General features: G+C 36.5%; 2 protein-coding genes across 6 annotated transcripts in view; one reads left to right on the top strand and one right to left on the bottom strand.

The window, feature by feature from the left end:
- Positions 1 to 1844: 1844 nt before the first annotated feature.
- Polr3C (RNA polymerase III subunit C) lies at positions 1845 to 5090 on the top strand. Of its 2 annotated transcripts, none has more exons than XM_018506578.1 (7): positions 1845 to 2159; positions 3172 to 3296; positions 3382 to 3518; positions 3651 to 3894; positions 3964 to 4326; positions 4440 to 4794; positions 4885 to 5090. In XM_018506578.1, exons 1-7 carry the CDS (start codon positions 2016 to 2018, stop codon positions 5017 to 5019), a joined length of 1503 nt encoding a protein of 500 aa, XP_018362080.1. In that variant the 5' UTR covers positions 1845 to 2015; the 3' UTR covers positions 5020 to 5090. The 2 variants fall into 2 exon arrangements, with proteins under 2 accessions (XP_018362080.1, XP_018362079.1); XM_018506577.1 differs by having other exon boundaries at positions 3382 to 3530.
- Positions 5091 to 9835: 4745 nt separating this feature from the next.
- The window catches only part of Sox102F (transcription factor Sox102F), a 196315-nt gene continuing 188162 nt past the window's right edge, over positions 9836 to 17988 (bottom strand). For 3 of the 4 annotated variants that reach the window (XM_018506625.1, XM_018506623.1, XM_018506622.1), the window contains 6 exons: positions 16598 to 16882; positions 15112 to 15490; positions 13014 to 13238; positions 12549 to 12596; positions 12233 to 12385; positions 9836 to 11217 (listed from right to left, as the gene is read on the bottom strand). In XM_018506625.1, coding sequence (XP_018362127.1) covers positions 10718 to 11217; positions 12233 to 12385; positions 12549 to 12596; positions 13014 to 13238; positions 15112 to 15490; positions 16598 to 16882 — 1590 coding nt within the window. In that variant the 3' untranslated portion in view covers positions 9836 to 10717. The remainder of the gene's footprint in view (positions 11218 to 12232; positions 12386 to 12548; positions 12597 to 13013; positions 13239 to 15111; positions 15491 to 16597; positions 16883 to 17988) is intronic. The other variant, XM_018506624.1, reaches the window with a different exon arrangement.

Below are 17988 nucleotides of genomic sequence, written 5' to 3'. Positions count from 1 at the left end.
TAGAAAATTGACCAATCATAGTCGATTATTCTTCTCATATTCTACTATGATTGGTTAATTTTCTACGACTTAAGACTCTACGACTGCTACGACTTCTATTGTAGACCCCGCTTTACATCCTGATTGGAATCCTAAGTAGTTTTCCTTCTCAGTTACTAGACAGAAGTTGGTATAACTGTTCAGTAACTGTTCAAAAAATGCATGAAATTTTTACCAGGGCGGCCAGAGAGCGGTATTATCTTAAAAGACATTGCTTGAAATGGTATTGAGATTAAGAATGGATTATGGATATCGGCCAAGGTGTATCATTGGGCGTATTCAGCGGACTCAACAGTTGAATGAGCGCTCGCTGTTATTGATGTATTCTTTTAGCTCATCCCATAAGAATTTTAGATCTAGAAGAATACATCAATAGCAACGAGCGCTTACTCAACTGTTATGTTTGCTGAATGCGCCTATTGGTGCATAATGGCTGCACGATGAGTGGAACCGATGGCTGCGTTCAGCGAACTCAACAGTTGAGTGAGCGCTTGCTGCTATTAAAGGGCGCATTCAGCGGATTCAACAGTTGAGTGAGCGCTCGCTATTATTGGTGTATTCTTTCAGATCATTCAATTAGAATTTTAGATCTAGAAGAATACATCAATAGCAGCTAGTGCTCACTCAACCGTTGAGTCCGCTGAACGCAGCCAAAGTTTTCATAGTAGCTGCCCCGAACCTAAAGGTCACAGCACAGACTTTTGCATAACGCATAATGCATAGTGCACAAGGGAATCAACCAATCGAAATTTTTCTTTTCCATGGAATGAGAGGAAAAGAAAGCTTCTGATTAGTTGATTCGCTTATGCACTATGCGTTATGCAAGAATCTGTGCTGCGGCCATTAACCAGTCGAAAGCGGGGAGCACAGACTCTTGCATAACGCATAACGCATGAGGCATAAGAAATTGAACCAACCAGAGTTCTCTATTACATGGAAGGGAAAGAAACGGAGAACTTCGATTGGTACACATTCTTATGCATAACGCATAACACGTAATTCATAAAAAAATGTGCCAATCGAAGTCCTTCATTTCCTTCCTTTCTATGAAATAAAGAACTCTGATTGGTTCAATTTCTTATGCCTCATGTGTTAAGGCCCTTCTACAATACACGGAGTAAGAAGTAAGAGTAAGAAATTGACCAATCACAGTCGAATGTGAGAAGAATAATCGACTGTGATTGGTTAATTTCTTACTCTTACTTCTTACTCCGTGTATTGTAGACGACGCCTTATGCGTTATGCAAGAATCTGTGCTCCCCGCTTTAACCAAGTCGTTCAGGTTGGCTATTGGCCAACTTCACCGACTATGACTTAAGATCGCTTAGAACTTCTGACTTGCGGCTTAGGCGTCGTCTACAATACACGGAGTAAGAAGTAAGAGTAAGAAATTGACCAATCACAGTCGAATGTGAGAAGAATAATCGACTGTGATTGGTCAATTTCTTACTCTTACTTCTTACTCCGTGCATTGTAGACGGGCCTTTATTGTAGAAGGCCCATTACTGTCTACACACTCCTCTGTCCACATGGGTTTTGATGTATTTGGAATAGAATTACGTATAATAGAAACATTGTACGAGTAACTAATTCATACATTTTAAACTTGGTGCCTGTTGGACCGACAAGTAACAAGACGCATGCGCATGACACAGAAATGCATTGAATGCATGTAGAAAACATGATGATTGTAGGGCTGACAGATTTCCTAACCTGAATAAACTTTAACGCTAAATATCTCGGTTCGCGGAGCGGAACGACGCTTATTTCTGCCAGATTCTTTCGTTTTATGCAAAAACGCGTCGAATGAGCCGAATTTAATCGAAATCGGAGGTGGGGGAGGTATTCTGTATAATTACCAAAAAAGGATTTGTAAAAAGACGTACCACGCTGTTAGATTCATGTAAAAATAACTTATATGTGGTTGCTTTTGGAATTTATGTGAACTGAAAGCGAAGGAATTAATTATCATAAATATGAGGGATTTTTACAACAAACTATGCTTGTTATTGTTAGAAGAATCCTTTGGTCCTATCATAGGGCAGATTGGTAATAATTTATTGTACGGACCAAAAACGTTATCTGCAATATGTTTTGGAACACATTTATCGAAAATAAAGGTAAACAATGTTTGCAGTTATATATTATGTAATAATATTACTAATAGTGAAGATTGGTGATCTTATATATTCAGGGATTGTCTTAAGTAATATCTTAAGGTGCTAATACAGCATTCTGATTGAATCACATGACATTTTAAAACCATCAAAAACCATTTTAAATATAAGAACTGTCTATAAATACTGGCCTTAAATTTGGAAATAGTCACCTACCATTTTTTGCATAAACGATTATTTGGAGGATTTTTTTACATCTGAATTAAAAATCATTAATTATATATTGCATATTAAGCCGGTTCTACATTAGTTGCAAGCTGATCGCAAGTTTGTTGATTTCAAAATGCAAGCTTCAGATTAACTGTCGCAACAAACTTGCGACCAGCTTGCAACTAATGTATAACCAGCTGTATAGATTATTCTATAGTTTATTAGTATTTGAAACTACTATGCAGATATCAATATTCTTTTAAAAAAATAAGGAGAAATAAAATAGATATGAATTCTCAATCACTAAAAAATCTACTGTAATTAATTTTGTCACTATTGCAATATAAAAAACTATCCCAGATAATTATTTTTGGATTAAGATTCCAATCAACCAATGAAATGACCATACAGTATTTTGAAAATCTATCTCGGATGAGTTTGAATATAAGATTGGGTTATGAATTTTGCCCTATGTTGAAATATATGTTTTGTACTTCGTATGTACTAACCTTTAGTACATACGATGAGTCATTTGTGTGTCCCAATTTTCATCACTAACAAATAAATAAAAATTATTAAGTGATTTTTGCACATTTAATTTTTAGAAAATATTTATAAGTATTTATGTATTTAAAAAAATTGTATATAAATGTTATAAAATATAACTAATTATTTGGTGCTCTAATTTTTCAAAGAGAAGAAATATATAGGATATGAACGATCCAATCGCGAGTATTAAGGATTAATGTCTTACTCATTTGGACCTTCTCTTTTGCTAATATTTTTATGTGATTATCTTATTTAGGTAAAAGAAGGACTAAGTATCCTTATAAAATTTGGCTTTGTCACTTATCACAAAAATGAGGATAATTTACATGTTGAGTATGCCATACACCAAAACAAAATTATTATGATTCTTCGCTATCCAAGGTATTTTTATACATTGAAATAAGAGTTTTAATTGTATCATAGAATATAATTTGTCTCATGTTAGAAATATAAATATTCATTATAGATACATACTTTTTGCAAAAACTTACTGTGGAGATGACGGTGAAATTATGTTTGAAGAAGTATTAAAGAACGGATATATCACAGCATCTGAAGTCATAATAAAAACATACAAACGAATTGAACAGGCCCCTTCTAATTGTATGTTCAAAAGTATAATATATTTTCTTATTCAGTTTCTATTTTTTAAAGTTATTTTTTAAATTCTATTCTTGTAATATAATAAATTCTGGAATTTTGTGTATTAATAATCTAAAAATATTTTTGTACTAGCTACTGATGAACCGCCCTCTGTCCCTGATCTAAAAAATGTATTTGAGTTATTAGTAAAAAATCAATTTTTAATGAATTGTACATCTTTTGATACAATGTCAGAAGATACTGAAAAACCTAAGTATGACTTACCAAATCTTGATTTGCTAGCCATATCCCAATCATTGGAAGGACAAAATGTTGCATTTTCAGATAGAAAAATATATTGGAAGGTCAATTTTGATCGATTTACTCAAGATCTTAGGTAAGATTCTTAATTTATTAATTGCTCTCCGATTGTATCTTAAAATGTTAATGTATGATTTATATACAGGGATCAAACTGTTATATCAGCTGTGACTCGAAAATTTGACAAAGAAGCTGGAGAATTAATGAGAGAAATGATTAATTTGATGTACTTGCGAACTGCATCTTGGGCAGATACATCGAATCCAATTCCGTATACTGAGATAAAAGAACAAGTGAAAAAGTTGAATTATGAAGTCCTTGAACGTTATATTGATCAGTACTTGCGACTTTTAGAAGAAGATAGTACACAATTCATCAAGCGAGTTGGCGATTCTGGTGGCGGGCAGTACAGTGTTAACATGAAGAACGCATTCAAAGAGTTAACATGGACAACTTTGGAAAATATTGTAACAGAAAGGTTCGGTTCCAAACCTGCAAGAATTTTCAGGTAAGTTACAAATTTAATTCTCAATATTTCACTTTACTGTAAGGAAGAGAGAATGTTTTAATATTTTAATTGTACGCTTCCTCTAATCTCTTGGCTTTTTTCTGTGAATTTAGATTAGTTCGTTATGAAGTTGATGTTAGCTTGAACCAAATCCAGAAGTTAGCGATGATTCCAGCTAAAGAAGCCATATTTTCAACATATAACTTGTCGCAGGAAAATTACATACAAACTCAACAGTTAAAGAGAAGTGGTACTTCATCAGTACCACTACCTTATCACTTCTGCATCGATTTAACTAATGTTGTTGAAATGGAAATCGAACATTGTTATCATGCATTGTATAATATTATAACAAGACGGGAACATGAATCGAATAGTAACAAACGTATGATAGAAAAGGAATTGAGAGTACAGATACTTTCTGCTAATTTAAAGGAACATGGCGCGACGGTACAACAATTGGCTGATGTAATATTATTATTATTATATATATTACTGTGATATAAGGAGTTCCAAAAAAGCGAATTAATAATTAATAATAATTTAAACTCTTTATAGATTGCAGAAATGATGACACCATCTGAAACTCAACAGCTTGAAAAAGCGCAAAATGCGATGAAAAAACTGGCGGCCACAGAGATACAAATAGATGAAACCTTATTAATCTTAACCACGTATTTTCGTTATCATTAAATTGTTATACTCTTCTAATTCGTCAGTTTTTCTGCATGACACGTGTAAAAATAAAAGTCTTTATTCATTTATATAGTTCATATTTATTTATATATAATAATGATTACGCTTGTAAAATACAAACAACAAAGAGTACCTAGCTTTCAAATTATAATAAATATAATCATATTTTTTTATGTTTATAATAGTGCTGTTCTCTATTGTGATATACAGTGCATTTGATGTCTCTATCTAATTATGAGGAAAAGTCATCTTGGGTCGTGTCAGCATAAATAAATAATTGCATTTTCCCAATGTTTATTCGTATATTTTAATTTAAGCGATAGTGATGAATATATGCGTGCTCTTCGTCAACAATGAAATATGAAGGAGAGTTAGTCACATGATTCACAGCCAGCTTGTGGTGCGTACTTGATGAGACTTCTATTTTAGATTTATCAATTATATTCAACGAAATTGTTATTGTATTCTCAGATGCGATTGTTTCGTTCATAATAACAGTAAGTGCGAAAACGCACTACGTCTTTAGACTTATAAATTTTACTGCTTTATATGTGCGTTCCGAAGAATGACTTTTCCTTTCTATTGTATGCTTTGTACGCTCATCTTAACACTGCCGCGATGAAAACTATTCCTTTATGAGTATGTATCAATAAATAAAATTTAAAGTAGTGTTATCAGTAGCGATTTACCCATCATCCTAAATATATATTTTGATTTTATGCTATTGATAGTGATATACCGATAATGTACTACGATCACGACACGAGTAGTGTTAAGATGATCGTGAGAAATCTATTTCACTCATATACACGCATCGTCTGACTGGTTTTTATATTCACTACCTTTCACTCTTTCTCTTTCTCCCTCTCTTTTATTCTTTCTTTCGTTCTCTTTCACTCCGTCTTTCTTTCTCCCGTTCATTCTGTCTCTCTTCATTTGCACTGGTACTGCATAACTATATACATCCCTCATACATACATATTTTTCATCTAGAAATAGTGTCGTATACCCCTAAAACTAAGATTGAATTTCGGTAAAGCGTTATTTTATTATATTTTTTATACCATTAACAACAACGTACATGTAAATGAAGTGAATGCTTGGAATATTGAGAGCGGAGATGTTAGTGTTCACTTTTTCTTTACGTTAAATATACTATAATATTACTAGTGTAATTCGATTTACAATTTACTATTCTTACAGTTTGCATTCGCATTGGTTGCATGTAAAGGCCAGTAAATATAATAATCGTGTGCTGATATATTATCGCGTAACATTCGTGATATTTGAAAGTAAGGAGATCGCCACGAACTAAATATCGTTGCTAATTTCAACGATCATTGTGTGGATGGAAATCGCAATCGATGGAATGCAGAATCGATTTTTATCAAAGCAAACTGCGGGCAACAATAAGAATCGGTAAGATTTTTAAAAAAGAGAAACGCGGACCCGAACTTCATTGCACGCGCGAGTTACACTGTCAGGTGGTTTAATTTAAAAATTTTACAAACGTGAAAACAATTAAATTTTTTAATATTTGTAACGAGGGTATGGCACAATCGAAAAAATGCAACGTAGGCAGATCATTTACCCAAAATATATCATTTTTTTCTGCTAAATGAAAAATTGCCATTGTCTAATAGTAAAATGATTAAAAGAAAATTGAATTTCTTTCGAAGCTTACTGTTTGAAAGTGGCAATGAAAGATTGATCTAAAGAGAGAAACGTATTTTAAAACTTTGAAATGAAAACTATGAATGTGACATAAAATTGAAATTCCTAGATGCAGTATTCCAAAATAATCACAGATCAAGAAAACGGCTCAAACAAAGGAAACATGTACATAAAAATATTGCATTAAAATTTGATTGAGTATTCGAGCATAAACGACCAACGAACTTTCACTTGCCGTTCTTGTCTAAAACTGGCACGTACAACCTTTTTCTTGCTACTAAAAATAATAAGGCTCGTCACTTAAATAATAGTGTACTAAATAAGCAACGATGATATCGATAACTGTAATATTTATAATAATAATGATAATAATAATAATAATAATAATAATAATAATAATAATGGTGCCATCTCAATAATAATAATAATAATAATAATAATAATAAAGATAATAATAAAGATAATAATGACATTGAAAATAAGAATACATATCGCATTTAACATTGTTAATCTACATACTTCAAATAGTTATATATATATATATATATAATGTAGCTACGTAGATACATCACAATATAGTTACACTGTACATTAATAATATTGACGCTCGTGTCGGACCGTGGATCGATGATTATCTCCCGACACAATGTACAAATCCATTATATACATAAAATAAATTATTATCAACATTAAGCTACCTTAAATCTGATGCCGGTCGAGCCCCAACAAAATGGGTGCAGATATATCGAGGATACTGGCTCTCTTTATAAAATTATATTAGGTACCGTGTGTGTATGTAATTGCACTGATTATAAATAACAAAAAGAAGAAAACGTGAAAAAAGGAGGAGACGCAAAAAATTCGTTTCACGTTGAGCCAACGAGGCGACTCGGAACTAGAGGTTTTTCTCTCACTCTCTCTCTCTTCTTCTTTTTCCTTTTTTTTGATTAACCCCCCGCCCGCGAAAACGCTATTTGGCACATAAGTATTATATCACATCAAGCTCCAAATCATTATATCGCCCTGTTCGATCGTCCCATAGACCACTGCCTAGCTACAACTGTGTTCGCCTTTTCGTATCGACTTACGTGAGGTCGTAATTGTCTTCGTCGATCTCACCCCCTCCCCTCCCCCCTCATGCACCGCAATCTCCCCCACATTCGTAAATGTAATTCGAAGACGGAGAAGCGCGTGACGCGCCCCTACGAAAATAGAGGCGACGTGTCGAGCATGGTGATCAGATTCGCAGATGCGCGCTGATCTTTCGATAAATAACGCTATAATCCCTTCCGCAACCGTAACCGTTTTTACCGTAACGTTGTACTAATATATCGACGATCCGCTAATTCCCAATGTGTCCGTCCCATTTCAACCCTCTTTTCCCCCCTCCCCCCCCTTTCCGCCCCCTGCCACTCAGTCGACTATTAACCGTCTCGGCTGTTGCCGCTTTTACATTAGGGTCAATAAATTAACGGTGAAAATACTATAAGTACTAGGCATTTATATTAAACGAGAAGCCCCGTCACGCGTCTACGTACCGGGATTTAATCGCACGAGCGATTAGCTTCTAGCTTTTTCTCACTCTGTTCCGACCTTTCGTTCGGCGCGTCGAACGCAGTTGTTTTATATGTATATGATGGAGACATTCAAACAACTGGCGGTCGCAAGATAAGATTGCCACGTGCGGCGTCTACGCGTTCGGACGCGTGCGATCGTTGCGGAAGATGCTGCGGATAGACCAGTTTCTATTTATTCGTTTACTCTTCCTTTTCTTTTCTTTCTCTTCTTTCTTTTCGTTTCTTTTTCCCCGATATGACCGTCCGGAAATCGGCCGTATCGTTAGTCTCACACACACATACATACTAAGAGAAATAGGAACAAGACTTTTTGGCCACGCATCGTGTCGCAACGTGTACGTGATATCGGCTACGTATCCAAGCCCGATAAGGAGACCGGCACGAGTTGCGCATCCGAATCAGCGCGCGATTGTCTTATTATAAAAATTATGCGTACACATACGCGTATATTCTCGCCTCACGCTCCGTGCGCACACACGCCGAATGTAGGGACTGAATTACAACAAGCTGCTTGGTTTTTGGCCGCTAGTTCAATGCCGGTTATCTCTAATCGTTATCTCTACACGTTAGCTACCGATGATCGAGGTCTACCGTGACCATATAAGACACAACATTCTTAGAATGTTATATGAATATTAAAACAGATAATATTTATATAACCTTCTAGAAATATTGTGTGCTTATAAGGAAGTTCCATACGGACTGCAGTTTTGATTACGATGCAGGAGAATATACAGGGAATACTGCCAATGTGCGTAAGAGAAGTCGTCCTCCATGTAGTCGTCGCCCGTGTAATGCAGGAGCAACTTACCAAACGAAAGATGTCACAGGAGACGTGCGAAAGATTAGGATGTCTAACAGATGTCTTTTAAAATCTTACGACGTCCCGTTGTTTTAGTTTGGATCGCTTGGACCGTTTGAAATTTTCAATGCATTCGGAAGAGTTCGCTCAAGAATTTTGATTGAACAAAAGCGAGCAACCGAAACATCTTACACAAGAACAATTTACGAACTGCGGCCATTATCCTATATGGGAACAGATAAATACCCGGATCTCGATACAGATTGTCTCGAAATTGCGTAATACTGCACAACGATAAAAGAAATCCGAAAATTGACATGCAAAATAATACGAGCGAAAATAGACCGTTAAATTTTTGAAAATAAAGAATTTACAAAGAAAAGAAACTCAACTATTTCGGCGTCCTTTTCCTTGAGCTTTGGATACATGAACGTTACGGTATTAAAATGAAAGATGTATTTTTTTTAAATACTCAACCTCACTTTAAGGGATATAAATACAATTTTAAAACAAACTAATTTTAAGTCTTTTTATATAAATATCGGTTTCCTCTAATCTCGTGTATTATCTAAAAGCGCTAAATTCAATCATGTATAATAATTTCTATATGCGAAGACAATACAATTTTCAAGCATTAAAAATAAAATTATTTTTTATGAGATATTAAAAATACAAATAGAATGATATAAATAATGAATAAATTTATATGTAAAACCAAATTGCAGTTTTCGGAAAACAATTTTATTGAGTGTAGCTCCATTTGGTGTAAATTATTTGGAGCTTACATAACATATTTAAAGCTCCAAATCAAGAAGATTGTTGGATTTTCTTGTTTTTTTCTTAAAGACTATGGCAGATAAAAAAACTTAAGCAGTAAGCGAATCGATCAATTATAATAGAGACCGTTAGACCATAATGTAAGCAGTAGCGAATCCAACATGTTGATTTCTTACCGTTTAAATCTTACATTTTAAGTTTCTGTATGTGCCAAGGCTCTAAATGAGCACTATGAATTAGATGTCAGATGATGTTAAAATATTTGCTGAATTTAAAGAAGTTGTTATCAATATGACAGCGCATATAAGCTTGTCGAGCACTGTATCGAGATCCACGTATATATTCGATACAAATCAAACGGACTAACTGATGTAAAGATTACGTATAGCGAATACACCAGCATTTTTTTTCAATAAGTTTATACCGAAGAGCAAGAAAGATTAACGATCGAGCGACGTCGCGACGGAGATGCTCTCGCGCTTTTACTTCGTGGATAGGTCCTTCGCGTTTCGCGTACGATGGCACAGAAATAGAACGTTATATCACAACCTCCGGCGAGAGGTTTCGAGACGCCCGACTCTTCTTTCCCCGAGAAGTAGTATCCTCTTCCAGTTCACTCCGTCGTGCAGAGAAGCGCAGTTCGCGGATATGTTCCTGCGATCGCGCGTTCACGGTCGGTGTCGCACATGACACCTCGACGTTGTCACACTGAGACGGATGATTCCGATTACCAGAAGAGTTCGTAAGCGAGCCTCGACGTAGACGCGGCCGCTGCAGTCGCTGCGGCCGCCGCTGCCGCTGCCACTGCCGACGGTGATGACGATGATGCTCCGGGCGGCCAAAGTGGCTGACCCGGAGCTGCGGTTCAATCCTCGTCGTGGTGCCGCGGACTCGCGTCGTAGCCGCCGATCGAGCCAGAATTTTCGGGTGAGAAGTTCATCATGTCCGTGGGCGACAGACTGTCCTGTGGATAGTAGAACGAAGGATGGTCCGAACTTGGGCCGGCAGCACCGCCACCACCGTTCAGCATCGTCGCCGGCGGCGAGACCGATGGTCGCGCCGACGGACCGGCGCCCGTGCCCGGGTGATGCTGCGTGCCAGTCATATCGGCACTTACCGGTGACAAGAAGTTCATCTCGGTGCCGCCGTCACGGCACCACAACTGCCGCATCTCCTGCCGCCGCTGCCGCATCAGCGACTTGTACTCGGAGATACGCATCTTTTTGCCGTCCACGATGCACGTGCGCTTGGGCCGCGGCCGGTACCTGTAGTCTGGGTGCTTTTCCATGTGCAGCTTCGAAAGCCGCGACTGTTCCTCGTAATATGGCTGTTTCTCCGAGTTTGACATCGACTTCCACCGGGCGCCTGTAACCGATATAAAGAATACGCGTTGAAGTGGAACACGTTTCGCGTTCTTTTATAATTTTTCACATAAATTAAATTAAATCAAATGTATCGAACAATTTCTCATTGTATTCTCTGCTTGTGATTTATATTATTTTTGAGTTTTAGTTCATATTTGTGAAATTTTATATTTGTATCACATTGATGGATGAACTAATAAATTTATGATATAAATAATTGATATGTGTAATTATATAATTTAAGTAAAATAATGTAGATAAACTAAAGGCTTACTAAAGGTATAATTATAAAAGATTTTCTTAAAGAATATATCGTTACTACTAAAAAGTAATACAGCTAAAAAATTGAATTTTTCAGAAAAATGGAAAAACTATTTTTCAACAATAGAAAATTAACTAATTAAACAATATCAGCAAATAGAATATATTCTTAAAAATACGATCAAATAGGATCATTTTGGTTATTTTTTGTTTCAGAATCTTTAAAATACCATCCTTTTTAGTATCGTACAAAATTATGACAAATCCAGAATGATTCATCAAATGTGACAGAACTCGAAATATCACCAACGATTTATATTTATCTTGATAAGTTAAAATTACTAAATCTAAAATTACTCTAAAACATTTTCATCTTCAAACTTTAAAACTGTCTTAACTTTAAATGTTCTCTGTAAAAGACTATCCTAAATATTCTTATTTACAAAAATGACACAGTTCAAAATGTGTCATTCTTGTAGGAGGTATTATGTATCTCTTTGAAAAATTTTTAAGGACACAAGTGCTATTTGGCGGTCGGACTGTAAAGTTAAGTTAGTTTACTTTTTATTGATAAAGTAATCATTACCTAACTAAATTCATGGCAATAACTCGAAAATCACATTTTTAAGTTATATAATGACTTTGGAAGTAAAGGAACGATATTTATTCCATAATTACGTCCATCAGAAAAATCGTTATAGTTGAAGCATTAACTGTAATCGTGCGAGTGACGTGTATGGATCGGGTATACTTACCGAGAATTTTCGATATGTTCGAGTTGTGCATGTCTGGGCAGGCTTTCAAGATCTTCCTACGTTCGTCCTTGGCCCACACCATGAATGCGTTCATAGGTCGCTTGATATGTGGCTTGTTCTCACCCTCCCTTTTCTGCTGCCTCACCATTTTAGCTGAAGAGAAAGAGAAAGAGAGACGGGGCGTTAGATGTCACATCGTCGTCGAGATTCACGATACTCTCGTGAGAAACGAATCTGATTTCGCGAGGGCGTCACTTGGCGCTCTCAAAACAAGAGCGTAATAGTAGTCTAATCGTTACTCATAGGAAGTGCTTACCTTTTTCCGTTATGTCTTCCGCTACTTTATATCCCGGATCTCGCCACACTGCAATTTCAAAACCGAATATATCATATATACGAGATATGCGACGTTACGTGGAAGACTATTATGCATTGTTTATAGCACTAATACTATCATAATAAATATTATATGCACCTTACAATATTATTTATATTTTTCTCAAAAAGAAAAAGAAAGAATTTACACAATACTAAAATATTATAATTTTTACATGCTATATGCACATTTAATCTCATTTCTTTCATTCTTGATTTTAACTTGATTTTGACTTGATTTATATGACACACTATCGCATTATTTCAAAAAAGTCTGAAAGATCTGAAGATTCTACATTTGTCAAAAAATGTACGCTACGTTGGAAAGTATACTAAGTGTTCTTTGTATCTGCTTCGCGATCCGTCTCGCGATTAACGCGACGCTCGTTCCTCCACGTCCACTTACTGTGAGGCGTCGAGAGAAAATCCTGCTCCTCCTGAGGCGGTTCCTCCCGAGAGCCAGAATGCTTGATCGGTCTTTGAGTCTGGGCCGACGGTGGCATCCCACCTGTGTTCGATGGCAATCCGTACAGTCCGTGCATCGCGAAGTGCTTTTCCACGGCCGCGACCGCAGCGGCCGCCACGGATCCTCCCGGTCCACCGGCCTCGTCTTTGGCCATTACCTTGCCCACTGTAACGGGTTACCGGAGAAACGGAGTGAAAGATGCGTAATGGAGATACGGGAACGAAAGAGTTCACGTTTTTAAGAGATATACTTTACAGATATCTTTTAAGATATATAGAGTAAGATGTATAAAGTACTAAAAAACAAAGACGTAAAGCAGAGAATGCGTTGTTCCTGACCTTTTACGCGACTTGAAGTCGATTTTGCTCTTAGAAAAAAAATTTATATTTGGGGCTTTACGCGTCTTATGTTAGTTCTTTTATTTCGTCAGTTTTATTATTTAGCCCTTTGCAGAGATTATCCTGAATTTCATCACTTACAAGCAAACTCTCGCTTCGAGAGTCGAAACTCTCTCATCGATTTTGATGGGCACTTTGCATATTGTAGACTATTATAAAGTATCAAAAAATATTATCTGCTTATCTGAAAGTTATAACAATCTCTCAAAAATAACGGATTTTTTTTCGTTCGAATTTTCATCAAATTGTCATCGAATATCTTCGAAATTATGAGATATATAAAAAAATGTTTTTTTTTGCGTAAAAATTTTATATTTTATATTCTTAATATAGGTTTTTAATTCACCCTTATCTCCAGTTGTTTCGAAACGTCTAAACTTTGAAATAAGCAAAAAAGTAGTTCTGATATTTTTTTATAATCATATTTAAAGTCGGTGATGGATAGTTTCGACAATTTTCTTGATGATTAGTCAAACTACCTGGATTGCTGAAACGGTTTTTCAAAGGAAATTGGCTTTAAAAAAATTTGAAAAAATTCTGGTATACTCTTTTCATATTTAGAAATGCAACTGTTTAATTATGTGACTTAAAATGTTTCTTTATTTTTCCACATGTCAAATGTGAGGCAGAATCAGCAAAATAATTTAAGTCAAAAAATCGTCTGGGTCTTTAAATTCTCACATGATCTGTGGAGGATTAGTATCACAGCTAAATAAGACATTAGAATTTTTTCAAATAGAAAAAAATATAGTCTCTGAAAAGAAATAGCGAAGAGCTTGTTGTCATCCGATTGCGCTTGTAAAATAAATATTATTTTCAAAATCGTTTGCAGGAATTTTTTTTCGCCAGATCTTTAACACAATCCCGAAGTTCAGACATGTTTTTTAGTATTCCGTGTATGTCGCGAACGAAGTAACGCGCGGCGATTGCCACGCGAAGAGATTCGCTCTCGACGTTACAATGACGGCCTGCGGATTTTCTTCCCTTCCTCGCTTATACGAATCGCGCGTCGCGCGGTCCTTATCGGGCGGAATCGCGTTACGCATCGTTGATTATGAGTACGCCGGTACCCGTGGCAAAAACCAGATGGCAAGTGAAACAGGTTCTCCGGACGGCGAGCAGCCGTGGAAAAAAAACTCCGGCCGCGGACAATCGGGAAAACTAGCCAGCTCGAAGATGATTAAGTGTTCACCGCCGGCATGAAATCGCACACTCCGGAGGGTACCGACCATGCCTTTCTCTCTTGGAATCCATTTGCGGCAATCGGCAATTTGCAATTGTTCCGCGGGACGAACGCGTCGCGTAATCGGCGCAACCACGAGTTCTGGTAATGCTCAGATCGCAACAACGGGCGTTACTTTAATCGCGGTAATTCGGATGAATTCACGAACGGTCGGTCGATTATAATAGGTACGCAATTTGCGAAATGCACTGTAGTGAGAGCGTACACGTATATCGCATAAAGATAATTAACCGTTGTGAATAGCAACAATCTCTCTAGAATATCCGCGAAATGTCATTTCGACACGATACTCGACTTCACTGCTCCTCAATAGCCGGTGTAATCCTGCAGGCTTTATTGTGCCACGCTTCTCTCACGCCAAGCGATTAAAGTGAATGATCACGAATGTTTCACTCACTCGGCGAAGACAGACTGCTGAGATGCGGTGGTAGACCGGCGTAAGGAAGCGTCGGCAGGTAATTCCGCGGTATCGGCAGTCCTGGCGGGAAGAGCTTGGGCGCGGTCGCCGCTAATGGTTGCTCCTGCTGACCGCTGCTTCCGGCACCGGTCGAGTGCGAGTCACTACCAGGCGACGAGGAAGACGCCGTGGCGCCCGAGGACGTCGATTTCGGCTTGGTGAGGTTCAGCGGGGCGTCGAGATCCTGAAGAGGCGGAGCCGTTGGCGCTACCGCGGATGAGATCGGCGCCGGTGACGACGATTCCTTCTCCATTTGCGTGGTCATCTGGGCGAGATGCGCGGTCGCCCAGCTTGGACCTTCTCGATGGCTGCTGATCATCTGCGAACGAATAAAAAATCTCAGGAACGTCAGACTAATGAGTTGAAATTTCTCGATCGGAATAGTACTAATGTTAACTTGGCGTTACTAATATGAAGTAGAGAAGTTTATTAAAGTTTAGCTAATTTAAGAACTTAAATCAAAGTGAAATTTTTAGAATACTTGGAACTAAGTCTGGTTCTCAGACGAAATTATACCAATAAAATTTATGTTACTAAAAGTTATTAAAAATTGTTTTTATTACAATAATAGGGCAATTGTAAAAATAATATTATATATGAATATATATAACATATCTGGGAGTGTGTGTCACACATATTCCGCTTTAGTAACAAGTTGAAACTGTATACATTTGTTTTTAATAAATATTAGGATTTTAATGTTTTTCTCATAATCAGATTTTTATATCTCTGAAACGAGCACTCTTGCAGAAATCCAATTTAATATTGAAAAATAGTGATTAATTATTATTAATTTCGAATATTAAGGCTCGTATATCTTTAACAGCTGCATTAGTTATGTGACGTCAAAAGCGAGAAATGACATTCAATAAATTAATTGCTACATACAGCATTATTTTTTAATTTTCTCTTATCAACATAATAATTTCATAATTTTGAAACTTGTAAAATATACGGCAAACTAAGACATTTATCCAATATTTCACGTAGAAATATAAATAGCTATCATTATGCCGGTTTCCGACAACTGAGAAATGTACTATTATTTCAGGAATTATTTTATAGGAAATATTCTTCCATATCGAACAAATGTCTCAGTTTGCCGCATATTTTATATGTTTCAGGATTATAAAATTGTTTCAAGGAAAAAAATAATGTTGTGTCCAGCAATTAATTAATTATATGTTATTTATCACCTCTGACGTCATACAACTAATGTAGAACCGCAAGAGAGAGCCTTAATAAAAGCACTGTTCAATGCTTAACAAGTAATTAATCACAACCTTCCAATATTAAATTTCTGTAATAACAGGTATACCGAGAAATAATTAATAAGGCGAAAATAGTGCGTGATATTATGAAAGAGCGAACGTTATATGGAGCTACGACCGATACAGGCGATATCGATAATCACCGGGTCACGTACATTGGCGATGGAGTTGATGTGTTTGTTGCCGGTGGTGGCGGTTGACGTGGCTGGCGGTGGAGGCATGGGCGACTGCACGGGCAGCCCTCTGAGCTGTTCGAGAAACGGCAGAAACATCAGTGACTGCGGCCCCGACATGCTCAGCTGGCTCTTTGTCATTTGAGCCTGCAACTCCTGGATGTTGTGCTGCATGATGTGCTCTTGCTGCCGCTTCAAGTGCTCCGTTTGCAGCCGCTGCATCTCGATTTGCTTCTGCGAGTCGACCGTCATGTGAGCGGGATACGACTGTAAAAGCACACGGACCACTAATTAAAGGGACGCTGTGCATGCCGGCTCTCATACAGAGGAGTTGTGAGATCCCTTGCACGCCATCGCGAGGGTGACCGTTCCACCTTGACAGCGGCTTATCCGCGTGCCTCGTGGATGAAATATGTCGGACGTATTGCCAGGACAATGCGAGTGTGAAGTAAATTGCGCGACGCGATTGCCACTTTATGCCGCCAACGACTCGATGCGTCGTAAATACCGTTTTGGGCTCCCTCGTTATATTTCGCCTATATATACCTTTAGACTTCGAGCGAACGGCTGCGAATAAGTACGTTATTATATGCGCAGTTGCCCGAACGAGATTTCTTTTTTCCATTACCGTAAAAAAGATTACTCAGCGCAAAAGTCATTTAGACTTTTTAACAACCTGACGCAATCCACACCGTAAAAAAATTACATATAAAATTATAATGCATAATTTTGGAACTTATTATTAAGCGCATATTCACACGTAAGTAAAGTTGCAACTTAGATAATTATTTCTCTTTATAGTAATTAAACAAAAATTGCAAAACATTTTGCAAAAGTAAATTTACAATGAATTTTAAGTTTACAGAGAAATATTTATCATAAAATAATTCATCAGCGAATTACATACAATTATAATATGTGTCATATTTATCCATTATGTTGTATAATATTACAAAAATTTATATAAAAACTATACAATATTTTTTATTGTTATCAATTTTATTGGTATAGCAATTTCCTGTCTAATATAAGTCATATTTATATAATTAGAAAAAACTATTTATTAATCTTTGTGAAAATGCACAGTTTTTAATATTTCCACTATAAATTGTGTAATTTTTACACATGTTATTTATATAACTTCATATACTTTTTTACAGTGTAAAAAACATTCTAGGCGAATACTTTGTTGCTTGAATGTATAATTACAACGTGCATTATGAACAGTTGCACCATGTTTGCAAAATATTTTTTAGTTTTTAATGATATCAATTATATAAATTCAGTTAACGAGGTCATTATGTTACATTTACTAAACTTATATAAACACTACGTTATTTCTTTTATTCAAATTAAATAAAAAAATTGTTTTG

Source organism: Trachymyrmex cornetzi, unplaced genomic scaffold (genome assembly GCF_001594075.2).
Source record: "Trachymyrmex cornetzi isolate Tcor2-1 unplaced genomic scaffold, Tcor1.1 scaffold227, whole genome shotgun sequence".
Classification (NCBI taxonomy): Eukaryota; Metazoa; Arthropoda; class Insecta; order Hymenoptera; family Formicidae; genus Trachymyrmex; species Trachymyrmex cornetzi.
This window is presented reverse-complemented; position numbering and strand designations above follow the sequence as displayed.

Excerpts from the sequence above, each read along its gene's own strand:
- Polr3C (XM_018506577.1), top strand. The coding sequence starts at position 2,016 with ATGAGGGATTTTTACAACAAACTATGCTTGTTATTGTTAGAAGAATCC. Across the intron at positions 3,531-3,650 it reads TTCTAATTGTATGTTCAAAA|CTACTGATGAACCGCCCTCT; the intron begins GTATAATATATT and ends TTTTTGTACTAG. Across the intron at positions 4,795-4,884 it reads CGGTACAACAATTGGCTGAT|ATTGCAGAAATGATGACACC; the intron begins GTAATATTATTA and ends AACTCTTTATAG.